Below are 27,891 nucleotides of genomic sequence, written 5' to 3'. Positions count from 1 at the left end.
ACTGCATTAAAATCATTATTTTTCCACTAGCATATTTCAAGAACACAAATCACAAAGGAAGATTTTCAAACAAAGTAATAATATATTTCTTTACTTTATTATTTATATTAGACATAATAATAATAATAATAATAATAATAATAATAATAATAAAGATTTCCTTTTTTCCATTTCAAAGATACTTTACAACACAGTACAAAAAAAGGCTTTTTTTTAACAATTCGATGCAGCTCACTTATAAACAAATACCATAATTTGTGTCAGCTTTTAATATAAAGGTTACTCTCTATCACTTAAACTCACAATGAGAACAGCTGGTTGTAATACAATATAAATAACAAGTTATGTTACACTCATACGCCCACCCACGACTCCCCCATCTGGTCTTACCAATTGTGAAGCTGAACCCATCAATGCTGAATGTGGCACTCCGACATTTCTTAAATCCGTGTTTTTTGAAGCTAGGCTCTGTCATGCTGCTCCAGTTGTTGCACGAAACATTGAACTCTCTGTTTGCTGCTGTCAGCCTGCGAGAGGTATTTGCTGATAGTAAACTGTCTCCTGTAGAGGGTGTATACGTGAGGAGCGAAAGGTGGAGACTTGTTCCCTAGGTTCAGAGGAGCGTGTGGTAGATCCCAGAGCAGGTTGGGTGTGTGTCTGTGTGTGTGTCTGTGTCTGTGTGAGAGAGTGTGTAAGTGTGTGTATGAGAGGGAGAGTTCAGGATAGATGATTAGAAGTGCAGAGTGCAGATGTGATGCGTCCTGCAGGACCACATCTGCCCATCTGCGAGACTCTTCTGAGACATCTACACTCCCGACTGCCTTCCAGGCCTGCTCAAGTGTTCGTTCACAGAGAGAGACTGCTGAAGATGGACAGAAAGCTCCCACTCCCTCTTTCTGATGCGCTCTCTCTCTCCCTCCCTTACTGTAACCCTCCCCACTGCAAAGCATATGATTAACTACACACACCCTCTCTTCTTCCCTCGTTTGTTAACCCACTCACTTAAGTGCTGTGTGCATGCCTGTCTCTGTGTATGCCCAGAGTTCTACAATCTGTGAGCTACTGAACAACTGCCCACTGAAGGGAGCATTCTGTGCTGTTTATTGGTGAATTCATAAGTGTCATACTGTGCAGTCACTGTGAGTGAGGCTGTGCATGGGTGTGTGTGTGTGTGTGTGTGTCATGCACAGCTCTAACAAATATTATTTTATTGCTTTCACAATAATACTGATTAGCTGAGAGTGAGAGAGAGAGAGAGAGAGAGAGAGAGAGAGAGAGAGAGAGAGAGAGAGAGAGAGAGAGCAGGGTGCATTGATATTACATTTGATTTGTCATTCTTTAATGTAGTTTCACATCAACTTAGAGTTAATCACAGAGATGTGATCCTCCACAGTAAGGTGTTTCCTTTTCCAGCGATAATAAAATAATGCACAGCAGTAAACAGAAAACAACTTCAAATTGGTGTTAGCTGCAGGAGTCTCAGCAACTCTGGTCTAAAATCAACATAATGAGTAGCTTCTGATTTAGGGTCTTATGCAATATGAATATCAAGGGTGAGGTGACTTATGTGGTATTATGCAAGTAACAAGGCTTTTGGATCCACAGTATCCTTCCAATTATCTTAGCAAAAGGGAGTGTGCCCAGTGCTTCAGAGATGAAAGATTACTTCTAAAGAGGACAATCATGCATCTCTTCAAACATACTCAAGCTTTTGTTATAGCTTGTTTTATTGGAAGAACCAGAAATGAACTAAAGGTTTTTACAGTTATGTAGAAAACAGTAATTGTAATGAGACCAAACAATGAAACCAAATGATGACAAAAAACATTATAAAAGCATATGATTATTTTCTGTACTTTCAACTGCTAACACTGTACTAATGCAAACAAAGCCAATGGTCTTTTTTCTGTCGATAATAAAAATCAGTTTTCACAAGCTTTCAGTTCAAATCACGTTTCCATGGACAACTGCTGAACAAAAAGTGAATTTTCTGTTGCTGTGGACGACTGAAGCACCTCGATTCCACCTCAAGGTGACTGGCAGCCATTGGTACCCATTGTGATGGAGCGGGTTACACAAACGCTGTGTTCTTTCTTTCATGTAACTCTGTGGTGTAAGGCTGGGGGAAGCAGGGTTGAAGGGGTTAACAGGGGAATCTGAAACCTATTGTGCCCGCATGTTTTCTGGCTGGTGTCAGCTGGAGTTCACTCTGAGATGTGCTGACTAGAATGACCACATTAAAGTGAACCTGTTGACTCATTCTCTCACAAGTGCCGATCGGATGACTTGCGCTGCAGTGCAACAGATGGCTTAGGGTGGCAGTTAAATATGCCAGATGAGTTACAACCTCAAACCTACCTATAATGTTCAAGCTATTATACTATTCCTATTTACATTTACAGCGTTTAGCAGACGTTCTTCTACAGAGTAACTTAGATATTAATCAGTATGGCAGTATGTGTGCTCCCTGAAAGGGAAGCCCTGACCTTAGTGTTACCTTGCACCATGCACTCCCATACTCTCCCTGCACTACCAGGCCAACTACAAGAGCATTTTCATTTCCATTGTTTATTTGTATTACATATACAAGTAAAATATACAAGAAAACTGTGGAGAACATGTCAGAAGTCTATAATGCACTGTATTTTGTCTTTTATCATTCATTCTTTTATCATATACAAAGGAGCTGAATTTTAAAATTCATAAAAATTGAATTATTTATATTTAAATAGCTATCTTGTGATTACTCACAATATACCCACAATATACACCCATATATTGTAATATATAAGCTCCTTGATCCCTAACTGATATGTCACATATAGTATACTATATAAACTGATACACATACATATTGTGTGCATTCTTATAAACAAATATAATGCACATGTTATATTAGACATATATAACAAAACATGTATTCAAAGGGATAGGGTTCACTTTAGATACAGGTTTTACTTTCAAATCATATCTGTACATTTATCAAATATATTATTTGAATCATGAATTTGTCACAGTTTGTTGTGATTTATGTGGTTTTCTCCTGAGACCAGTCTTAAAAGATTTTAAACTATGTCATCTTCAAGCCAAGACAGTCCAATTCTGAGAATAACCACCAACGGTTCTCCATGAGACCTCCTTTCATACACAGACACACTTTCATGTACACAGACATATGGCTTCCTCTGACCACATCATGGTAAGGCATTAGCAGCTGTTTTGTAAAATTGAGATTTCTCTAGCATTATCACTCAGCTTCTGCACTACACACACCCTCTTCCAGATAGTTTGTTTACACACCTTCTCTATATATAGATTTTAACACATTGGTGACTTGCCACCTGTGAAATTTCCCCCTTCATCTTTGATCTGAAAGAAGGAATGAGTTAGAGAGTCATAGGGGTGGGGCATGTGGAATGAAGAGGAGATATCAGAAGTGATATTTTTTAATATGTTATTTCAAGTTTAATTTTCATCCTAACATGACAGGAAAAAAAACAGCACATTTAAAAATTTTATTTGTTATTTGTTTTGTATCACTAAAATATTCCACAAGAATCCAATTAAAAATCAGAGGCACATTCAGATTGTCAGACGCAAAAAAATGTCGTGTTTGCATCTGCTGTTGCTAGTGGGCATAGATATTAAGGTGTTTCAGACACCTTCAGCACTTGCACAGTATATGTATCAGGTTAGAGGCAGGCAAGGATTTACTTTTCATATAAGCCCTGCTCCCAACAGCCCTACCTTTTAAAGGCTTACAGAAAGCCATTCAGGTTTTTATTTTATTTGGACAGAGGTTCCATTTATTCCATGATTTCAGTATCAAGGGCAAACAATTATTATCATGCATAAAGTGATTCATTCAGGCTACACCCACATACATGCTGGCAAAGCAGGACTATTTTTATAGTTAATTATCACACATTCAAAACATAGCAACTACACAAAGCTAGAAAAACTGAAATAATATGTATAGGTCAACCTCCACCTCCACCTGTACACTGACAGAACTACAAGGGGAAAAATCAAGGACATGCATTTACAATCTCACAATTCAAGCCCAGCACAAGGACTGTTAATCTTCCAGCTAGTGAGTGGGTGTAGGGGCACAAAAGACCAATCAGTTTTTTGCTCACCGTCCTACAGTGTCAGAGCTCTTGTCAGCTGAAAAGACCACAGTCCTCCAACCTCAGACCTGAGAAAACTGCAGTTATGTTACCATAGGAACAGTACATGTGACTCGTAGGTATCAAAGACTGCAGATCTGCACACTCAATATAAATCACATCTATCTCAAGTCCATCTGGTACCACAGTTAATGGTTTATCATGTCAAAAAGTTTAATAGTTGTATGTAGTCAGCAGTTGTATGTAAATAATATTCATGAAATCTACTGTATAAGTATTCTCTGGTCTTATGTCAATGTAGTTTGACTACACTTTCTGGGAGAGGCGGTAACTGCAATAAATAAAGTAAATTAATCTGCCAGTTTCCTGTAGAACCCTGGAAGGGAGAGGAGCAGCCTCATAAATGTTTGAAGTGTGTGTGTGTGCGTGCACATGCTTGGGAGCGAGTGTGTTCATGCTCTATTAGACACGATTCTAAAACATTAGACATGATACAGCACTGTGACACCATGACCTGGCAGAGGACTTGTACCACTTTGACAGTAACACAGACAAACCAACACAACATCCCAAGGTAGCTGCTTGTACTCCAGGCTACCTCTAAACTTTATTCAGAATGCAATGGCATGTTCATCCCATTTGAATTCTGTATCTCAATTTTATTTTTAATTTTTTTTTTTTTTTTGTGTATGTACATTTTTATACTGTTGTTGTTTTAATACAGACCAGCTACTAAATAGGAACATGCATCTTGCTTTTACAAAGTGAATAATAAAATGACTAATTGTTTCTGGCAGGCATCTTTTTCTTAGATACACAGAGAAAACTTTGTCATTTATACAACTGTTGTGATGTGGGCGGCACAGTGGAAGCGAGAGTCGAGGTTGTGAGGAAGTGCTCTTTATTATCCATAGTAAGTAAAGTCTGAAAGCACTGATGAAATTTAAAAAAAAGAAAAAAAAACAGTCTGGCTCTCTGGGTAACATTGTGTCTTGTGGAGACTCATAACTCCGTAGTCCGCTAATGTGCAGCGCTACCTTCCAGGACATGTGGGCTTAAATAGGGGCCTAAGGACATAAAGAACAGGTGAACACAATTAATAGATAGGTGATTGGGAGTGGGGCAGGTATGTGGTATCATTCCTAGCAGGAGTGGGTGTGTCCTTCCTGCTGGATGACCGGCCAACCGTGACAACTATTATATATGCTTTCAGCAGGAGGCTTTACACAGGGAAAGGCATCTCTTCCAATACCTTAGAATGTGTAGAGAATGGGGCATTTCTGCCTTATATGGAGCATTATAAGTGTTACCATTATCTCCTGTTTATGGTTTATGGTTTAGTTAGAGATTATAGCATCTCTCTTTCCAGCACAAACATGGCTAAAGAGAGTAAAGGGAACAAAGATGCATCTCTTGCTCATAAACCAAAATGGCTTGTATAGAAAAATAGGGTGAGGGCAATTAAGACAAAATATTAAGATGCTTGTGTATCTGAATGGAATAGAAAAGAAACTGACAGGAAATAACAAAGCAAAAGATGAATATCTGTATAAAAAAAGAAAATACATTTAAATGTACTGACACGGAAGACAACTACATTTCTTTTGCAGTGGGCTTTTCATCATATAGTTTCTTTAATAAACTTCCAGTGGGGAGAAGCTGCTGAATGGAAGGGTGACGTTCTTAAAACTCTTAGAGCAGAATTGTATAGTTCTTTAATCCTACCTTGTGACAGTCTTCATGATTTTTTGATATTAGCATAACAAAATATAACTGAAAATGCCAAATCTTTCTAACAAGGAAACTGTTCCATTTAAAATGTGAAATTACCATTATTGAGATCACCACTGCTCACTGTTCTCATTGGAATTGTCTAAAATTAATTACAGCTTTTATGTTATGACAAAATTAATGTATTGATACAAATTTAACCAACAAACATGTGAATCCAAGGCTCAATGATGATGATGGAGCTGAAGTAAATATTTCTGAGTTTGTCAAAAAGGTACAAAAAGACTTGAGAGTCCAAGTCACTCAACTCAAGTCCTCATTTCTATAGATTCTGTGGCAACCTAGTAACAATGAACTTGGCTTATGTGACACTGATCATACCAAAAGAGTCTTACATGATCAAAATATTTTTAAAAATGTATGGCAGCTGATTAGGTATATATATATATATATATATATATATATATATATATATATATATATATATATATATATATATATATATATATATATATACAAACACACACACACACATATATGTGTGTGTGTGTGTGTGTGTGTGTGTGTGTGTGTGTGTGTGTTTGTGAAATTAATGATGTTATTCAAATATAAATGAATTATATTTTCAGATGGGTACTCTCATCACTGATATGATGTGTATTGTTCTTATATACACAACATTATATATGCACATACATATGCATGTTTAAGAGCATGTTTAAGAGCATTTTTAAATGTAACAAACAGATAAAGAAACAGAATTGTAGTTTATGGTTTATTAATCCAAAATCAGTGTCAATGGAAATTCTAAAAGTACCAGAGTTTCTCTGTTGTAGAACTGTCAGTTACACCCTAGCAGACAGCAAGAGTAAGCTGCAGGAGTCATTAGCTGATAGTAAATATGTAATTACTTTGGCCTATCCAAATCTGTCTTGCGATCTCTAATGCTGTCATAATACAAAGACCATTCATTAATTAAAAATAGGTTGCTGTCTTTTTTTTTAATCTTATACACCCAGTTTGGCCTGCTGTAAGGAGGCCTGCATCCCTTAAATGAGAGTTCATGTTTTGCAGAATCCATGTCCCTGAATCTTATGTGTATAGCTCACAGCAATGCAGCACCCCCATGTTCAGAGTCTTCCACAAAGACTACTTCAAGCAGACCTTAAGTATAACTTAAATGGTCTATTGCACATATCAATATGCTCCTTATGCACATATCACCCTTATCATTACAGAATGTATAAATATACATATGTTTTTGTAGATTTCACTAAGTCCCTTTCCTTGTTATTACTGTTCCTTCAGTCAGGTCTTCTGCTCCGGCAGCAGAGACATAAGGAGCTCATAAATAGCCTCTTAAAATAGCAAGAAAATAGCAATTTTATGGAACAACTATCCTCTGCAGAGTACTGAAGGTTGTAAACAGTCACAAATTGCCTGGGTAGTTATCAGAAGATCTTGTGTGATTGTTCGCATCACTGGGATCACTGGTCATTTCTTTTCTTATAGAGGCTGTGCTGCAAGCTGTACAGTGGCTAGAGAAGCTTTCAAAGAGCTTTAGCAATCTCTTACCAGTAATACTGATTTGCAAAAGGTTGAGGTGAACAAACAGAGGTTACACTGGTAAGTCACCGCATGACAAGACCAACCAGATCATGGAAATGAAGTGCGCCACCCTGGGCTACTTCATCTGCTTTCAAAATTCATCAGTGCTAAAACTGGAATGTATGGCCAGCAAACCTTTATTAGTCAGAAGTGACTGGAATGGTGACTGGAATGGGATCTCATTCCTGTCACCAGTCCTGACTGCTTTCCTGCTTTCATGCGTTGTATGAATACAACAGCCAGGAGGTTGCCATTAAAGATCTCCTACAGACAACCTTTAGGAAAGCTTTACACACAGACCATACTCGGACATAATGGTTACATTTTCATATGAGACCATGTCATCCTAAGCTGTTATTAATGATAAGTGAATGATCCTGTCATGAGTGATGGTACAATCAGAGACAGAAAGGTCACTGGAACCAGATTACCATGTTCTTGCAAACCACAACAGGACTCTTAAAATAGAAAAGGCCTGTTACCATTGTGTAGACACATAAATAATTTTTTGTTGTTATTGAAAGGCATTAAAGACAGAACATTTATGTACTGCTGTAATTACCTACAGTGCCTTGTATAATTATTCACCCCCTCCTTGAACCTTTTAAAATTTTGTTGTGCTACTACTTGTAATAAAAATTAACCTACCTGCTTGACTTGGTTGTTAACCATTTGACTGATACATAGGTTATATTTCTGAACTATTTTAATGAACAATAGTATAAATATATTTTATTGTAACATAAAGGTTAATTAATCAAAAATCAGACTTCTGTTCATTGCAAAATTTAATTAATGCCCACATTCATGTCTTTTATAATTTACAATATTTAAATCAGCACATCTGGATCCTAATGTATGGATATTCTTAAATTGCTCAAGCTCTGTCAGACTGGTTGGAGATCAGTGGTGAATAGCAATTTTTAAGTCTTTCTACAGATTCTCAATCAGTTTGAGGTCTGGGCTTAGACTTGGCCACTCTAAATCATTGAGGTTCTTGTTTTTGAACCATTTTAGTGTAGCTTTAGCAGTATGCTTAGGGTTGTTGTCTTGTTGGAAGGTGAACCTTTGTCCTAGTCTTAGGTCTTGCAGACTGTAACAGCTTTTCTACAACAATTGCTCCATACATCTTGCCACAACTTTTCTGTTTCCTTTTCCTTGCAGATGGAAAACATCCTCACAACATGATGCTGCTACCTCCATCTGTGATGGTGGCGGCACAGAGGGCATGAAAGGTGAGTGTGAGGCAAAGGAGTCTTTATTCTCCATTATTCAATTAGGTCAATAAGTTGCAACACAGCAATAAAACAAAAGTAGCGAATGCGTAGGATTGGCAAGGTGCTGATGAGAGGCTCGTCACTATAAGGTCCACTAGTGTGCAGCGCTGACTTCGGGAATCACCCTGTTCTCAGGGTGGTAAGCAGTGTTTTGCTTGTGCCATAAATAGCGCTTTGCAATATGGCAAAACAGTTCAATTTGGATCTCATCAGTACCTTTTACAAGAGTTCTGCTGAGTCTCTAACATGCCTGTTGCAAACTCCTAAAGTGATTTTATGTGGCTTTTTTCAAGAAAGGCTTTCTTCTTGACACTTCCATAAAGCCTCAGACTCTGGTACCTTCCATGACAAGGTGCATTTCTACTGAGATCACCTGACATTTTAATGCCACACAAATGCACTCTATTCAAACAATTAGGGGACCTCTGATGGCAATTCTTGGCACCAGAACAAATTTAGCTATTCACAGCAATGGGAGTGAATACTTATGCAATCATAACTTTTATGTTTTATATGAATAATTTGACAAATTTTATTAACTTTCTTCACACTTCAATATTATAGACTATTTTTTGTAGATTCATGACATTCTAATTATGTTCATTTCAATTCCAGTTTGTAACACAATAAACTGTGAAAAAGGTCAAGAGGGTGAATACTTATGCAAGACACTTCAGACTGCATTGCATTGCATGGGTGTTGTTGATTCATAAAAGATGAATAATTACATGAGTATAACATCCATTGACCTTTGTAGATGAATGTGACTGCATTAGCAATTTTAAAGTTTGCTGTGCAGCATTTCCCTTGAGAGCATCTAAACTAGCATGCTTGGAATAACAACAAATGCCATTGTCTTTGAGGCATAAAAACATGCATCAAGAACACAGTAGAATGCCAGTATGACCATCAAGCTGGATCTTTTTCACTGTATGAGGTGGTTCCTCTGTGTTTTGGAGCCTAATCCCCTTAACATTTGTCTGTATTTTGTTTGAGCATGTGTGAGAATGTGTCTATGCAATGTAAATGCTGTCCCTGGTGTTCAGGAGCTAAATAATTTTTTTTTAAAATCATTGTTCTGTTCATTTAAATTTTATTCAGTTTTTAGTGCTACAAAAATTATCTAAGATTAGTGTATTTCTCTGTGCCCATAAACTCCAAGTTCTACGCCTATGTCTAACCTATAATCTGTTTACAGTCTAGATTTTTAAAAAGTACAGTAATCCACAGCCATTATACAAGAGCTGATTGACTAATTGACAAACCAAACTAAAACCATACACAAATAGTCATTTAAATTTAAAATAATTGTGATACTTGAAGACATTTTCACAATACTTGATAGTGTATATATATTTTAAAAGGTTATTAAATAGACGCCATGCACAATAACACAATAGTGCCACATTTAAGAGCCAGCTCTCCATAAATATCACTATTTTTGCACAGCTGACATTTACTCCCTTCATTTATTTGCTCTGAATAGCAGGTTCCTTGGATAACTGTGATTAATTATGTTTTATGTTTCTCTTGATTATATTATCTTTTTTTTTAATTATTATATTCAATTTTCGATATGGCTGCAACAGACCAATCCCCAAAGATCATGAGCTCCATGTCTGGATTTAGTGTGAGTATACTGTGGAAGTGATGAAGAGAAAATTAAGAAAAAGATCACTATACTTCCATTTCTGTGGCTCAGCTTGTTCAGGCTGTAATGTTTCTGCTGGCCCGAGTGGCGATGGGCGTGGAGCAGGACGCACAGGCTCCCTCGATGAAGTGACACATTTATTAACGAAAGACATGACTCATACACTTAACGAAACACAGACTAAAATGACATTGAACGACGATCACATACGAGTTTTACATTTAACAGCAGACTAACAATGACCAACCGAGTACACACACTATCCGAGATTAGATAGACAAAAGACAAAAACACAAGACATTAAACCCCGTGCAGGTGCGTACAATTACAAAGTGAGTGCTTACAAATAAGTTGAACCCCTCTGCACGCGGCAGGCCGTACAACGTGACTCGTGGGTGGAAGCGTTCTGTGACAAGGCTATTTACATCTGTAATTTGAGTGTAAAAATGCAGCAAATTTTATACACTGTGTGTAATGACTGTAAAAACTGTCGTGTTAGGAAATGTATGTCCATGTGACTGAATTTGTAACTGCAGTGCAAAACAACTTTGTGTGGTATTAGCCGTGTATGCAATCACTGGATCATCTGAAAATGGAAAGCCATTGGTTCTCTAATTACACTGTTCTTTGGATGTGTAGCAGTCAGTACTGATGCCTTGGCTAAGACACAGATGGGAGGGGGAGGAGGGAAGAGTATTTGAAGTTGTACTTTATAAAGAAATATTTTATTAAAGCTCTATTCACAATAATTATCTCTCTGTCACCAGAAATAAAATTGATCTGATTTGTAATGGCCAGAGCATGGAATACAAGAATTAAGGCTAACGTATCTATTCTGATACCTCTTACCACCCCCACCCCCCACCCCCACCCCCACCCCAGCACACACACACACACACACACACACACACACACACACACACAGAGAGAGAGAGAGAGAGAGAGAGAGAGAGAGAGAGAGAGAGAGAGAGAGAGAGAGAGAGAGAGTACCTTCATGTTTTCTTATGTGGTAACATAAGAAACTCTTATTGTTCATGTAATATCACCATTATTTAATTTTATCATTTAATAATATCACCAATTAAATTCACTATTAATATAATTTAATTTCACTTAAAAGTTCGGAAAATATGTGAATCATATTCCATTAGGCTGCCACTAGAGAGCACTGTTTGACATATTGATTTAGGTAAACAGGAGCATAGATTTACTAAACAGATGTTTAGCTCTCTATTGACAAAGCAAATACATTTTTACATTATTACAGTGAATATTTTTGAATGCTATATCTTTGAAACATTAATATTAATTGAAAAAATAACATGTCTGAAATAAATAAAATTTGTTGCATTGGTGTTTGGTAGTCACAAATTACAGATGTAAAACCTGGAGTGATATGATGTGTTATATAGAATATAGTGGCTTTTTCCATTGTAAACGGTGTATACAACCAATGAGACACTCTCCTCAGTTCCACAGTAAAATCACACTAAATCCAGACATCGTGAAACTCATAATCTTTGGATATAATAAAAATGTAATATAGTTGCTAGACATAAAACAATCACAGGTATGTTAACAGCAGAAGAAGGTATCAGTTGTGCCAAAAAAACTTCCTATTTTCATCATGCAAATAGAAGCGATAATGATAATGTAATTTGCCAGTGGTCTTTAAAGCCAATCTGCCTGCCAAGACATATTGCATCTTTCTCACTTATTCTGTCTCTCTCTTCCTCTTTCTCTCTCTTTCTGTGCAATGACAGATTTCAGGGGTTGGAGTACAGATAAAGTAAGTCTGTCCCTTTCAAATTCACATCTGCATGTTAATACAAGCCCATCTTGGATCATTGTGCTCACAAACTGTCTAATGACACACTCTGCTAAATAAAACCTCTAACAAAACAATTTAACTGTCTTATGTTGATCATATTTCATTCACGCTGGTAAAATTACCACCTTAAGGGAATGTATTTCATAAAGTTCAAAAGATCCCAAAATTGTGATATATTAATCAAATGTATGTTGTATTCCTAGGTGTGAGTCTGTGCATGCATGTTACCCTTTCTCTAATGTATAGTATACATGAAAAATCAGAATTAATCATTTTCATGCAGTTTTCAAGAAGTATGGGACACATGGTAGTTTCATGCAATTGATATTCAGGGTTGTTATCAGTGAACTTCAACTTGCAAGTTGTTGACATATTTCAAAATGATTTCTGATGTTTACTCGAGACATTACATAAGGGCAATGTTAATTTGGTATGCTGACCTACACTTTACACATATCCAACTAAAACTTTTGTTCAAAGCCGTTTCACTGGAGCAACACAAAGCTAAATGCCTAGCTAGTAAGAACAATGACAGTAGGCCATAAGCACAACATATAGGATTTGACTGAACTCATAGCCAAAATCTAAGTGTTTTCCTATATTCATGATATATAGTTTATTGCTATTTGTTGCATACTATATTGTGATTTAAATGTGGATATTAAAATTGTCAGGTTTGGAGTGCACAATGTAGTTGCCCACAGGGTAAACGTAAAAATAATTAACAAATTCAATCTTAGGATAAAAATGCTAGGTTCAGTACCAGTAAAGATAAAGGAACAGGCAAAAGAGCAAAAACATTAAAACAATCGCTAAGAAAGGCTAGACAAAAACTGATCAAGTCTTCACAAAATAAACTGACAAATCAGTATTAACAGACAGAAACATAAGGGATAGCTAGACACAGGTAAACCTAATAAATGGAGGATTGGGAATGGAAAAGAGGCTTTTGGGAAATGTATTCCATATGAGACAGGCTGGAGGATACAGACATGACAAAAATTGCTTTACAATGGTTTTTTTTTTAGCAGAATCAAAGTGCTAATTTGCAATTAAATTTGTAACAACTGCATTTGATTTAGCTGTACAAAAGCCCCAAACCCTCTGTCCATTTGTTGTTGCTATTATTCCATCCACACAACCAGATATATATTATTGATTGTGCATATGTGTTCATTCCTTATCCTTAACACATCATTTTAAAAAGTGGCCTTACAATGGGATAATTTCTACTTATGAAACACCCAGTGAGATAATGTGTATAATCAAGCCATGATCTTTTCTCCTGCTACACACAGCTCACTTTAATGTTCTTAGATTCAGAGGTTGAATGGTCAACTTTACAGTGTATAAGAAAGATTTGTAAAATGATATATTTTCTTTCATTCAGTCCTGTCTGTAGATAATGTATGAAGCCCTTGGTAAAATTATTATACACTTGAATTATGCAAGAAGTACCACATCCCAAAGGTGCTAAATTGGACTCAGATCTTGTAACTGTGGTATCACTGATGTTAACTGTCATGGGGTCAGTTTTATATGACTTATGCTTTGTGACAAGGCAAATCATGGATGTAGCAATACAGATACATTGTGGCCATAAAGGGGTAGCAATCTGGCCAGCTCAGACCAGTCTGGCCATTCTCTTTTGACCTCTCTCATCAACAAGTTATTTCAGCTTGCAGAATTGCATTTTACTGTACATTTGTTTTTATTTGTTTGTTTACCACTTTTCTGTGTATACTGTAGAGAATGTTGCGCATGAAAATCTCAGGAGATCAGCAGTTTCTGAAATACTCAAACCAGTCCTTCAGGCACTAACAACCGGGCCATGGCCAGACAGATCACATTTTCTCATTCTGATATTTGATCTGCTTGACCAGATGTTATATATTTTTCAAAAACTGCACTGGTTAGTTATGTGTATGAATGTAAATACTATGTAAACCACGAAAGGTACTTTATAATGCAGTATTTGTATTTGTATTATAAAATTTGCATGTTGCTAACTTTTAAAATGTATTCTCACTATTTCACAAGCACTTGTGGAGTGTTTTCATAGTGTCCACAGGGGAGCAGCTAAGTAAGGAAAAAAAACTAGAAGGGGGTCATTTAGTTGACTGAGGACACTTGCAGCCTACCAGTAGCAGCAAGCAATATAACCGAGTTAACTGAACTTAAACAGAGAAATATAAGCTTGTAAATCATCTTGTCACTTTTTGTCAGCTAAAACAAATTTGACTTAGAGAAAATCTGTAGACAGTCCTTTTTCGACCTTCTACTATCCTTTTACTGCCTTCGGGGAATTGTCTTTCTGATTCAAACAAAACCTATGTTGAACAAAAAGATTGCTTATAGCTCTAGGCCTGCTACAACACCAATGAAAGTGACCGGATCTAAGAAAGATTACCAGACTAATTGCTCTTTGTACTTGGCAACATACTTGTCTTCATTCTCAATGCAGTATGGTCTGGAAAAGGAGGGCAAACGGAATAAGAATTGTGGCATATCAGGGGATTTGATCCAGTTTTGCTTCATTTTTTGCTAAAGAGAAAAGAGTTAGCTGCAAGCTGTTTATTTGCATACATTTAGCCTTTTCAGTCTATCAGTTTACTTATTTGAGTGTGAACTGATATGTGAAAAATTCACCATTGCTAAATAACTAAGATAGTTTAGACCCTTATAAATACCCAAGGCCAGCATTTGTTAGAACCCATTTGGACATGCAAAATATGTTTAAGGCACAAAAGCTCCATGTTTATTTTTCTTAAATGTTTATTGATATTGACCTAGTGAAAGCAGTAACATTTTGATGTTTATGAGACATCATTTCATTCTTTTAGATTTTGGTCAGCTTGTAATAGCATACAAAATAAAGCAGTTAGATTATTGCTGTAGTCTTGTACAGTGTAAACTACGAAAATCATAGTAAACAAGAATACTGTGTGAAGCTGGTTCAATCATTTGCCTACAGTGTCTATAACGCTCAATCACAACTGTGTCTGCAGATTTTTCTACAGTGGCAAAAAAAGGCACTTTAAAGCTGTTTGTCTGTTTGTTCATTTTTCCCCCTCACACAGAAACACCTCAGCTTCTATATCTATATCTTATTCCACTACAGTGCACTCCTCCTCAGTGACCTATTACATCTGTCTTTCACAGGGTTGACATGCAGTTCATTCCAGCTCTTCATGATGCTGAGTAGACTCATTAATTACCTGCCATGGGACACATGGAAGACCAAAAGGATTATTTTAAATAAATACTGAAACAAATGTGCCATGGCCATGAGATTTACTTACATGCCCCTCTTTTGTTTCAATGGTCTTAATAACCACCTTCTTGGGCAGGTTCTCCATCTCCATTACCGGTCTGGTCTCCAGCATGGTTTCTGGAGAGAAAGGATTTGTCTCCAAGCCCACAATCTAAACTTATTCTACCGTAATACAGTGGAAAACTTGTTTTTTTTTTTTTAAGGGAATCAGAAGTTCACATTTTAAGCTCAGAATGGTTTCTGCCAGCACAGTGCTTATTTGCTTGAATTGGCTCTGCATTTTTAAAAAGAAGCCAGTCATAACTTCAATTATTCATTCATAGTGTCCAGAAGGCAGTACAATTCAGGCTTGTTCTTTGTTCCAACAAGGCCTTGTTTGTTCTAACAAGGCCATGTGTGAATGCAAGAAGACTGCAGTATATTTTACCTCTCAGATTAAAAGTAGTGAGTTTAGGCACTGGTGTTGTGATTCTGAAAAAGAGATAAACAATAAACATGGAGAGAAAGGGGATTTAGTGTTAAATGTAAAACCTCAGAAATTCTAATCTTTTTAACAGATACTCCAAATATTCTTATCTGTAATCTCTGATAATAGTAAAGACAAATCTAAACCTCACAACAATGCGAGTGCATATACACATTCTGAACTGTATACATGTATTTTGAGGAAGATGACATGTTTTGTAAAGTCCTCACCTGCTCTCCTCTCCTTCTAGCAGTTTCCTGTAGGTGGCAATCTCAATGTCCAGAGCCATTTTAACATTGAGCAGGTCCTGGTACTCGCGAAGATGGCGAGCCATCTCCTCCTTCATGTTGTGGATGTCCTCTTCAAGGTGGGCGATGGTGTCCTGATAACCAGACACCTCCATGCCAAAGGCATCTTCCAGCTCCCTCATCTGGCGCTCCAAAGAATCGTTCTAACCATGAGCAAAGAGAAAGGCTAAAGCAAAACCTCCTATCAGTGAGGACCTTGTTGAGCAATGTGTTTAGTGTATGTACACTCACTGTGCCTTTAAGAGCGTCCACCTCGCATGTCAGAGCCTGAATCTGGCGGCGATACTCGTTGGCCTCCTGCTTAGCCTGACGCAGGGCTTCATTGTTGCGGGCAGCAGCCTCTGAAAAATCAGCAAACTAAAGAGAGAAAAAGAAAGAGCAGGAGCATGGCCTTTTATTCCAGAGTATACCTCCTCAAAACCAGCAAATTATCCTATAAAAGTGTAATGGGAATTGAAAGGCAAACTTGAATTCTGAGCTACATTTAAAGCTTTGGATTTTGTCAACTTGTCTGGCTTCAAGCTGATGTTTAATTAGCATTGAATGAATCTTTGATAATGGGGTTGGTCTAAGCAGCATGTTGGGTCAGTTTGCTTCTCAGAGAAAATGGAGAAGTAATCCATTAACTGTGTCAATACTCTGTCAGTCACATAAAAAAAAAAAAAAAAAAAATAAAAAATCCAATAATCCATTGTGCAGTATGCTTTCAGTGATTGGCCATCTGTCCTCTCTACTGAATTAATCCCACTGTTACCATCTGGTGCGTCTTAACCCAGAGGGAGGCCAACCACTTTACACCACAACCAATTTCAGGAGGCACATGTATGCCTACAAAAGCATTAACGCTAAAGCTACAGCAATGATCACTAACAAACACAATGATACACCATACCAACTTCTGTTCTGAAGAATAATGTTTAAGCACATGCTACAATGTTATACTGCTACTGTCCTGAACACTTTAAATACTGTTTTTGAAAGGATTCAACGAGCTCTGACTAACCTGTAGTCTTTATTGAAAATAATCAAAACTATGAGGTACCTCATATAAGTTCTCAGTCAGTAAATGATGAAGCAATACATGTGAAGCTGAGGCATATTCCACAAATATACAAACCTTGGATTTGTACCATTCCTCTGCCTCATGGATGTTTTTATTGGCCAGACTTTCATACTGCATTCGGACATCTCGCAGGGCAGCAGTCAGGTCGGGCTTGGCCACATCCATGTTGATCTGCACATGCTGGTCACGGATCTGGGCCTGCAGCTCAGCAATCTCCTAAAACAGAGTTAATGGAATCATGTGGACATTGGCTTATGTGCATTATTGTCCTGCACACTGTAATCATTGCTTTGTTCTTAAAATTCAGTGAATAATTAAAATGATTACTTGTGCTGTTTTAAGGATTATTATTTCATTTTTATGTATTTATTTATTTTTATTTAAGTGGGGCTTTAGTGAACTTTGTGGATCCTTGGTCCATGTTTCAAGCTACAGAACATTGTCCAGTACTGATATTTTATTGATTTGTTTGTAAAGCCTGTGTTTGCTGGGAAAACAAAGCCCTATTACCACCTTCTTTCTCTTCATGCAATTCCTCCATCTCTGCTGAGCCTTTAATCTCCATGGTAATGCCCTTCCCTGACAATCTCATGATCCTATCTGGGTTCAGTGAGAGTTTCGGTTACATGTAGGAAAGGAGTGGAACAGAACAGGGCTGACTGCCATAGTGACTAAATACCTCATCATGAAGCTTCTTCAGGAAAGTGATTTCCTCTTGCAGGGACTCCACCTTCCGTTCCAAGTCTAGACGAACCAGGGATGCATTATCTACATCCTGTGACCATGGCATACATGTAGTATTTCAATACAATGCAAACAAGATATTGACATCATATCATTTCATACACCTTCACTGCATTCCCTTGGACCCTGAATAATCTAATATGGTTGTGCTAATTTTCACAATAAAGGCATGAGATGGTTTCTAGAATTTCTGCTAAATACAGTACTGAATGAACTCAATAAGACCAGCTTGTTGGTCTCTAAATGTCTTTCTCTGTTTATATGGAACACTGCAGGTGGTAGTGACAGATACCCTTGAATACATCCCTGTTTTGTGTTCTTCCAGTGTCAGAAGTTTCCATCCACAGAAGTAGTACCACCCACCCAGACAACAGCTTGCTTTGTCATCTACCCACATGCCCCCACCACCAATACAGAAACAATGCCAGAATTAAATCAGCTTTCCTGCTACACGTTCCAATGACAAAGCTGCCCATAGAGAAATGTGCCTAACCCTGACACTGGACCACAGAAGCTCAACACTACCAGGACTGGTGGCCTGCACTTGCTACTCACTCACCACTGTGGTTTTTGCATACTGTTAGCAGCTGTTTACAGGTCATCTCAAAATGGTTTTCATTAAGCGAGATGCAAAATCATGCTCTGAAGAAAAACAGTAATAATTTATCTAGTCAATTATCTAATTGAATCTATTTGTTTGGCAATTGGTTTGGTATTGTCCATGAAAGAAACATACCTGCCTAAAGCTTTGGAGACTGTTTTCAGAATCTTCTCTTTGAAGCATTTCCTCCCGAAGCCTGAAAAAGATACAGAATTACTACAACACACCCAATCTCACAGATCTTATACACGTTGTGTAATAGGAGCACTTGGGTCTGTGATTGCCAAGCTGGGAGAGTGGCTCCAGCAGATCCCCAAAACATCTGATATCTCAGTCCAGGGAACAGCGAAGATACTACATAGGATCTTATATATATATATAAAAAAATATATTTTTTTTATTTTTTTTTGGTTCTGATGACAAATAAATCTGATGACAAATAAATCTCATTTTCTAATGCACAAGCTACAGGCTGTAAGATAAAGTGGACAAATGCATTTTTTTTTTATCCATTAATAAAATAAGAGACTTTTCTAACCAGGCATGTTTTTTTGGAGGTTTATACATTTATACATACTTCTCTCTGAGTCGCTGAATATCTTCTCCCAGATTATCTCGGTCAACTTCCACCCTGGATTTTTCGTTGGTGATCTGGTCCACTTGACGGCGCAAATCTCTCATTTCGTTTTCATAAAGATCTCCAACACGGGACGTACCTCTCCCTTTCAACTGCTCTAGCTCTGCAATTAAAATCTTGTTCTGTTGCTCCAGAAATCTCACCTTTTCTATATAACTGGCAAATCTGTCGTTAAGGTGTTGCATCTCTGCTTTCTCATTGGTACGACTTGCTTTGAATTCGGTGTTGATAGCGTCGGACAGGGCGAAATCCAAAGTATCTGATCCCAACTTGGGCAAGGGTACGGTTCGCACTCTGGTGCTCTTGGTGGCAAAGATCGATGGTGGCGCAGAGGAAACGCTGGAGGAGACCCGTGATGTGCGCACGGGACTAGAATACTGGTTACTTGAATATGTTGACCGAGCTATCCCTGGTCGCTCACCAAACATCCTAATGTAAGACGATGACTGTCGATTAGTAGTTCTGTTAGCCATTTGGTAGTCCTTTGCTTATGGGTTCTTTTTGTATTTTTGTTGTTAACACTCACTTCGTTCTCACTTCCAGCTAAACTCCTCGGCAACAACCGAAACGCGGACTGCTCCAGAGAAACGCAGTGGACACGGCTCAGTTTTATAATCCACTCCTTATGCAAATAGCATAACTGTGCAGGGATTTAGGATGACGTAGCAGGGAGCAGGAAATTCGGTTGTAACAGTAGACCATGCTCATGAGAAAAACTACCGTAGCAAGCAGTATGTTATGAACGTTATTACGTTATTTGTTTGTTGTCTTAAATAGTCCTACTTGTTCTCGCTTATCCACCCAATAGCTAAAGTAGCCAATTAATTTTCAGGTGAAATGTATATCCTAAGTTATCAGTAACCTACCTTTCTTTCTTTCTTTCTTTCTTTCTTTCTTTCTTTCTTTCTTTCTTTCTTTCTTTCTTTCTTTCTTTCTTTCTTTCTTTCTTTCTTTCTTTCTTTCTTTCTTTCTTTCTTTCTTTCTTTCTTTCTTTCTTTCTTTCTTTCTTTCTTGTAGTTTTCTTTTTTTTTTTAATTATAGGTAACTCATTACGCACAATCTGACAAAGCGGAACCTTAATAAATGAGCTGTTTCTACACGAAGCTATAACATTCTCACACTGGTGGCTACAGAGAGTTCTGTTAAGAGTGTACTTTTGTTGGTTAACTGTGCAATAACTATGGAGAAACTTCGTGTTTTAGAGTTGTACAGTGGCATTGGCGGAATGCATTATGCGTTGAAAGGTAGGTAGTTATGCTTTTTTTTCCTCTTGTTAATGGCTTTCCGACCCAGTAAATTTAACTTATTCACACTGGTGTAGCTTAGCTTGCTTGAGCTAGCTAACGCTAGATAGTGGATAGCTAGTTAGCGATATCATCCTTTTAACTATGATTTGTTTTGAAAGTTAACTAACTAGCTAAGATGGCTAACTTGCTAAAATTCGTTCTTTTTCACTTTTGTCTCCTCCCTCTTTCTTTCTTTTTCTCTCTCCCCACCTTTCTCGTGTGTGTGTGTGTGTGTGTGTGTGTGTGTGTGTGTGTGTGTGTGTGTGTGTCTCAGTTCTGTTAAGTTGTATCCTTACTGAATTTGGCGATAACTGCCTTAATGTAATTGTATTAGTCTGTAATCAGCTATTTCAGCTCCTTTGTAGGAATAGTTGAGCGGTGTATATGTATGCTAGCTAGTAACTCTCTTGATACTGTCTGCAAACGTGCATACTCATTTTGTTTGCAAAGAATTGATTTATGTGCTTTTTTTTATGCTATGCAAACAAACTTAGCTAGCTACCTATTCCTTATATTTCATCAGTCATAAGTGATATATTGTAATAGATTTTCAGGTTTCTCAGTATTACAAATAATTCGCTCACATTCAGTATTTGAATATGCCACAGTATTTAAAATTGCAACAGGTTAATAACAGAACTAATTTATTTTTATTTCCTTTTCATCTTTAGCGAGCTTAGTACCTGCTGAAGTGGTAGCGGCAGTGGATGTGAACACAACAGCCAATGAAATCTATAAACACAACTTCCCAAACACTCTACTTCTACCCAAGACCATCGAAGTGAGCACCTGCTCCAAACTTGGATCATGTTTTCGAGATTATCAGTCTGAAGATCCTAGATCACCTTTCCTTACTACAGAAAGCCTCACACCCCACGACTGCTGTTTCTTCTATGTTTTGTAGTTTGCTGGTCACAACTGAACTGCAGTTATAATGGGACAGATTTAAGACAGTGGTGTTTCAGAAACAGCTGGTGATAAACCTACTTGTTAATTCAATGACTTTCCTCATAAATGAATAGAAACTATAAATTAGAATGACAAGATTAATTTCAACCAATCAATGATCTGGGCTACACTGTAAATGAAAACATTACTAGAGCGAAAAAAGTATTGCTCACAAAGTCCAGTGAAATAAAATTATGCTAGAAATAGTTATATAACCATTAAGCATTAACCACATTTAAACAGTGCTACTACCACATATCACCACTAGGAGCAAAGAGGCTTTGACCACCACCATCATCATCATCATCATCATCATCATCCTCTTGTCTTCTGGGTACAGCCCAGAATAAGATTTTATTTGGATCAAAATCTTAGCCACAACTCTGTGTTGGAGATGTGTGTATTATACTTGTAAGATTAGTGGGCTGATAGCTGAATGTGAAGCCTGTTCATATCTAGGAGAATGGAGCCGTTATGATGTATTGCTTTAATAACAATTATCCTTTATGTAAGTGAGCGATATATGAACTGCTGAGGATATACTTTAATCCTATGAATTGGACCCTAAACATATTAATACCCACCCAAATGTATGTATGCATGTCTTTATATATAATGTATATAAATTAAAAGCTTCCATGTAAAATCCCTTTTCATTGAGAAAAAAAAAAACTAAGTCAAAGCATAAATTAAAATGGCTAATACAATGCCTTAGTAATATTCATGGTGAATGGAAGTGCTATGGCAATTAATGAAGGTATTATTGAAATGATTGAAATGTGTTTAATTTCTGACAGTGACTGAACAAATTAGTTTTTCTCCTATAATATTTTTTATACATATATTTAGACCTATTCACATCTCATGACTGGAAGTTAGTAGATTTCTAGTGAAAGAGTAACTTTAGATTTAGTGTTGGGTAAAGGTTGCATGCCTTGTCAGCATGGGTAATGATGCACTAGCCACTGGCTTCATTCCCATAAGTGTGTTTAGTAAGGTTTTACTTATGTAAGTGATAATGAAGTTTGGCCTGAGCACATTAGAAGCTGAGTCTTGGTTGTCTTGATTTCCTTAAGACAATTATTTTTATTGAATTCAGTTTTTTAATAATTGGGTCATTATAAAATGTTCTTAATTCACTTGGTATATAGTTGAATCAGCATGAGGGAAGCGTTTAACCTTAAATAGAAAAATTGCATGTCACTCTCAATTCTTTAGCCTAGCCATTTGGATTTTGTTTCCTTCAGGGAATGACATTAAATGATTTCAATAAACTGGACTTTAATGCGATTTTGATGAGCCCTCCTTGCCAGCCTTTCACTAGGTAATTAACACTTTTTATCGCCTTTCAATTTGCCACCATTGACAACAGAAATAAACACTAATATTTTTTCTCTTCCCTTTCAGGATTGGGTTACAGTGTGATATTTCTGATCCCCGAACAAAAAGCTTTCTGTATGTCTTGGACCTTCTTCCAAGGTCAGAAATCAATCTATACCTTCTCTGCAGATCCAGCCTATTCTCAGTGGGCTTTTGATTGTTTTATATCTTCTCTGTTATGTTTCTCCAGTCTTTTTAAACCACAGTTAATGGTACTTTGTATTCAGTTCATTGTTACAAGGAAGACCTTGTTATGTTTTTTATATGGTTGTTAAATAATGACTTTATGTATAATAGATTTTTGAAAACATATATTTCTTCTGAACAATGCCTTAGCCTGTGGAAAAGTATCTATAAATATATCTAACCTATATTTAATCTGGACATTATGAGACAATATGTCCTTGTGCAATATCTGTAGGTTTAACAAGTTGCCACGCTTCATTCTGCTGGAGAATGTAAAAGGCTTTGAAACATCCTCTGCAAGGTAAACTGAGAGACAGGATAAATCTTATACATGGGAGGTTGCTATGGATACATGTCTGTCAGCCAGTAGGGGCCCCTTTTAATGCATAATTCCTACTAAATATACTTTTTATGCAAGATATTAATCAATGTGAACAAGCTAAACCTTTAAAAAAGTTTTGGTTTTGAATATTTCAGGAAATCTAGTTGCACAATATCCAAACTCTTTCAAACTATATGTACTTACAGTGTAATCTGATTTTTTTTCCCCTTTTCCTAGAGATGCTTTGATAAAGACTTTGAAAGAGTGTAATTATAGTCTTCAAGAGTTAATGATCTCACCCACTTGTGTAAGAATGTTATCTTTTTATTTACATTACATCCAAGTGGTCAGCACTTTTTACATCAAGATAACATTATTTGTAAATGGCTGCAGTTGATATTCTAAAACAATTAAACAGCTCTTGAGCTCTTGAGTTTTAGTTTATTGCCTAATTTTGCTATTCCACACATTTCTCTCTACAGATAGGAATACCAAACTCAAGGCTACGTTATTTCCTTATTGCCACAGCTTTTCCAGGGTCCTTCTCATTTCAGACAACACCAGAGGTAAGTACATTTTGTCAATCTGAGTATGGTATAGTACTGTAGAATTTTCACTGAGAAATTGCATTTGCAGAGAAGTGAAATTTTTACTATCTGGTTTCACCACACGGTAAACTATACATGAATCTCTATGTTCCCCAAAGATTTTAAATGGCTTCCCAGACTCAAGCTCCAGTGACTGCACAGACAGTTTTTCAGTTCCAGTCAGTCAATGTGGTGGCATCAGGAGTGAGACAAGTGATAATGGCTATGTAATCTATAAGCTGGAGACAGCTCAGGACCTGGAGAGGAAGAGGAGTCAGGATAGTGAAGAGACAGTGCAAATGCTGCAGGCTTTCCTGGAAGAAGGACAGGGAATGGACATGGAGCATTATCGTCTGCCTCCAAAAACCCTGCTCAGATATGCCTTGCTGCTGGACATAGTCCAACCAAACAGCAGGAGATCAGTCTGCTTTACTAAAGGGTGAGGCATCAGAAAAGAATATCACAGTCCATAAGAAAGTCCTATGCCCTAAGCATTTAACATTTTATTATCTTGTATCTAATATCTATATTCATGTGGTTTAATTCAGTAATAATTGTTGTTCTTCCACAGATATGGACACTATGTGGAAGGAACTGGTTCAGTTCTGCAGTCCTGTACAGATGTAGAGCTGGAGACAGTCTTTAAATGCCTAGAGGGGCTGTCTGATGAGGAAAAACTCAAGCAGCTATCCCAACTAAAGCTCAGATACTTCACACCCAGAGAGATAGCTAACCTCATGGGCTTCCCCTCACACTTTAGTAAGCCAGTCACCCCGTTTACCTCCTGTGATCGTGAAACGTGTTTTGTTCAGATCAGGTCATTACAAAATCCTAAAATCCAGTCTAATATAATGACTTTCAAATAAGAATAAAAAAGCAGTATGGTAAACATTCACTCCTATTAAGGGCTTTGGAGTCAGAGTAGTCCAGTAAAGTGAATTTTCCCTTTAAAGCCTGCAGTTGTTTTATTTATGTGTGGAATATTTAGATTTAACTAGTCTTTCTGTTGCTGTCTCCAATGATGGCAATTTTAAGATTTTTTTAGATGACATATCACAACTACTTTGAAATGATCTAGTGTTCTTTATTTTATAAGCTAGCTGTTTGCAACCGGATGATACCTGTGATTTGCTTTATGGTTATGTAGCCTCAGTGTTTCCTGCAATCAGCTACAGTGCTTGCTATGCTGTAACCTGTAATCAGATACATTGTTGGCTGTGCTGTAACCTCTAATCAGTGCTTGCTATGCACTCTAACTAGTGGTCAATGTAGGGGCTTTGTGAAGAAAAACCGAAGATGTTTAAAAAATCTAAGAACGATTCCGAGGAATTTGTGAAGAACACTATCTGGACTCGTGAATTTGCTATTTTATGTGTACCTCTTATGTCCTGAGGCCCTAATAGTTAACATATATCTTTCTTTGCACATTTCTCTTTCTACTTTCAGCTTTTCCAGAAGATATCTCAATTAAGCAGCAATACAGGGTTCTGGGCAACAGTCTAAATGTTCATGTAGTGTCCAAACTCATCAGTCTCATGGTGACATGACCAGCATCCAAGCTTTGCCACATTGCATCTGGTGGATGAGAGACCAAAAGTCCACTGAGGTGAGCAATGTAAGAGGGATGTCAGACTTTGTATTATGTGGATCAAGTTTGTAAAATAAAGTCATGCTCTTTGTACTGAGGTTTTTGTATCGTGTTTATACAATATGTGAAATTTCTCACTGAAACTGATTTTTCTGTTTTATTTAAATAAAAAGTTGTTTCCACAAATAAAGACATTTGTTTTAAATGCTCCTTTAGACTTCAGCATGGGAATAAAGAATATATACTTCAGCCCTTTACTGTTTCTTTTTGGACAGGGGGGACTTGCTGAAAGTGCAGAATGTTTAAGGCCTTAACTCTAGTTACTGATTTCTGACAGTCATATGACAATGTGCAGTAATTAGCCAGCAAGGTGATCACTTGCACCAAATGCTCTCTTCAGCCCTACGTATTATCTTCCTTAAATGGTTTTGGCCAGTTCATTGGTGAGTGTTTTAGACTTTTGAGTCTCAGAGGACTGGTTAGGGGCAAAGTGCACCTTCAGATTTGGGCCATTAGGCTGTCATCTGTGTTGACCGTCAATCCGGTGTCTGAAGAGAATTCTGGGACGAGGTCTCAGCATGGCTCGGACAGTTTGTCTGTACTGGCCCTTCATCGCCCTACTCTTCTTGGGGGGACTGCAGTGTGACCCGAGCAGGCAGACTCACAGCCACAACAAAAGGGATATCAGCAGTGCGCAGTGAGTAGAGGGATTATAGAACACCTGGAGTAGTACGTCAGTCTGTTTGACACTGATGAGTTTATAGTGGGCTGGCGTTCTTAGTTTTTTTATTATATATATATATATATATATATATATATATATATATATATATATATATATATATATATATATATATATAATTTTGTGTAAATGGATTTCTCAAGTGAATTAATTTTCTATATAATCTCAGCTTTTATTTTTATCCTAATTAAGACAGTAATTATAAGTTAATTAAAAATCGCAAATTAAATTTAGTTTCTACAGATGTTAATGACTTAGTAATTTAGTGTAAATGTGAAACATTAATTCATTTTACTATGAAGATAAATTGTAAGTAGAAAAAGACATCAATATGTTAAGGAAAAAACTGGATTCAAAGTTCAATTACATATCTTGATCACACCCAGGCCTCGTATGATCTCTGAGAATGGTCATCTTACTTTTTCTGCGGGAAACAATAAAGACATCAATTTTCAGACTTCAGGATCAGGTCGAGTGAAAGTGGGGGCTGTGGACCTCACTGAGCAAATAAATCAGGTAAGATCATGGTAGGCCTCACATCAGAATCCTTTAAAGGTCAAATTAGCTTCAGGTATTGAAAAGAGAATTTTTAATTATACATTATTCAATACTAAAGTATACTGTTCTAAGGACAGCATTGATGCTTTCCCTGGGAAATAGACATACATCTATAATACTAAAAGGCTTGGAGTTGCTCAAAACTCCAAAATATCTACATATTATTAAACATTCACAATTACCAATCACCAGTATCACTGTGGCTTGACTTGCTATGGAAATATAACATGTTATACTGTTTCTACCAATTGTTTTTAATGATAATTATGTTTGAACTGTAGGTTTATGTGTCTTATTATCTTAGTTACTCTTAAAGTCTTGAGATCCAGACTGTGGTTATGAGCAATATCCTGCTGTACCCAAATTATACTGTGGTAATTTCTGTTTCCTGTTTCTAACTACTATGTGTATCTAACAATGTTAACTAATATTGGTCTTAAGAGTCATTTGGAGAAAATATAAAATACACACTGATAAACACTAATATTCTACTATGTACAAAAACAGAATTTCACAAGGTTTATTCATTGCCTCATACTTAATTTTATCTTTTTGGGTAATACTGGATATTTTACGATCTTCAATAATGTAATACATTTTGAAGTGTTGGAATATTTTTGATCATTTTTTATTTCAGATCAAAATTAATAAAGATGACATTGAAACAATAAAGAATAGTGGTACCTCTGAAGAAGTTTTGAACCAGTTGAATCAGCTGAAGACAAGAGTGACCACACTTGAATCAAACGTTCAATCAATAGAACAGGTAAAGTCATAATTTACAGTCAATATATTGCCTTCTATCAACCTCTAAATTTTGTATGTATTTAACCCTTGCTCATGCAAACCCCGAAAGACAATCCAGCGGAAGACATGTAGCAGCAACCCGTGCCAGAACCTTGGGACTTGTCTGAATCTTGTGGACTCCTTCCACTGTCTCTGTCCTACAAACTGGCAGGTATGGGAGCTCTGA

At 37.0% G+C, this 27,891-nt stretch overlaps 3 protein-coding genes across 3 annotated transcripts in view; 2 read left to right on the top strand and 1 right to left on the bottom strand.

Moving 5' to 3' along the window:
• Positions 1–14,983: 14,983 nt before the first annotated feature.
• Positions 14,984–19,908, bottom strand: vim (vimentin). Its single transcript, XM_027015285.2, has 9 exons — positions 19,262–19,908; positions 18,820–18,880; positions 18,019–18,114; positions 17,394–17,555; positions 16,508–16,633; positions 16,199–16,419; positions 15,930–15,973; positions 15,531–15,619; positions 14,984–15,446 (listed from the first exon to the last, which is right to left on the bottom strand). The coding sequence occupies exons 1-9, from the start codon at positions 19,792–19,794 to the stop codon at positions 15,405–15,407; spliced, it is 1,374 nt and encodes a 457-aa protein (XP_026871086.1). The 5' UTR covers positions 19,795–19,908; the 3' UTR covers positions 14,984–15,404.
• A 73-nt stretch (positions 19,909–19,981) lies between these two features.
• On the top strand, positions 19,982–25,711 carry trdmt1 (tRNA aspartic acid methyltransferase 1). Its single transcript, XM_027015298.2, has 11 exons — positions 19,982–20,052; positions 20,339–20,565; positions 21,279–21,388; positions 22,803–22,879; positions 22,963–23,034; positions 23,357–23,422; positions 23,681–23,750; positions 23,926–24,009; positions 24,150–24,469; positions 24,602–24,789; positions 25,477–25,711. The coding sequence occupies exons 2-11, from the start codon at positions 20,502–20,504 to the stop codon at positions 25,575–25,577; spliced, it is 1,152 nt and encodes a 383-aa protein (XP_026871099.2). The 5' UTR covers positions 19,982–20,052; positions 20,339–20,501; the 3' UTR covers positions 25,578–25,711.
• A 440-nt stretch (positions 25,712–26,151) lies between these two features.
• cubn (cubilin (intrinsic factor-cobalamin receptor)) overlaps positions 26,152–27,891 on the top strand; it is a 30,429-nt gene continuing 28,689 nt past the window's right edge. The window contains exons 1-4 of the mRNA XM_027015307.2: positions 26,152–26,315; positions 26,747–26,876; positions 27,556–27,684; positions 27,775–27,876. Of these exons, the coding sequence (XP_026871108.2) occupies positions 26,197–26,315; positions 26,747–26,876; positions 27,556–27,684; positions 27,775–27,876 (480 nt within the window). The 5' untranslated portion in view covers positions 26,152–26,196. The remainder of the gene's footprint in view (positions 26,316–26,746; positions 26,877–27,555; positions 27,685–27,774; positions 27,877–27,891) is intronic.

This window comes from Electrophorus electricus, chromosome 10, assembly GCF_013358815.1.
Source record: "Electrophorus electricus isolate fEleEle1 chromosome 10, fEleEle1.pri, whole genome shotgun sequence".
NCBI classification, from domain to species: Eukaryota; Metazoa; Chordata; class Actinopteri; order Gymnotiformes; family Gymnotidae; genus Electrophorus; species Electrophorus electricus.
This window is presented reverse-complemented; position numbering and strand designations above follow the sequence as displayed.

Bases quoted from the DNA above. Each gene is read 5' to 3' on its own strand.
- vim (XM_027015285.2), bottom strand. From the start codon at position 19,794: ATGGCTAACAGAACTACTAATCGACAGTCATCGTCTTACATTAGGATG. The intron at 18,115-18,819 runs GTATGTTTCTTT...CCATGGTCACAG, and splicing joins GTCTCCAAAGCTTTAGGCAG to GATGTAGATAATGCATCCCT. The intron at 15,974-16,198 runs GTGAGGACTTTA...TCTCTTTTTCAG, and splicing joins CTAGAAGGAGAGGAGAGCAG to AATCACAACACCAGTGCCTA.
- trdmt1 (XM_027015298.2), top strand. From the start codon at position 20,502: ATGGAGAAACTTCGTGTTTTAGAGTTGTACAGTGGCATTGGCGGAATG. The intron at 22,880-22,962 runs GTAATTAACACT...CTTCCCTTTCAG, and splicing joins CCTTGCCAGCCTTTCACTAG to GATTGGGTTACAGTGTGATA. The intron at 24,470-24,601 runs GTGAGGCATCAG...GTTCTTCCACAG, and splicing joins TCAGTCTGCTTTACTAAAGG to ATATGGACACTATGTGGAAG.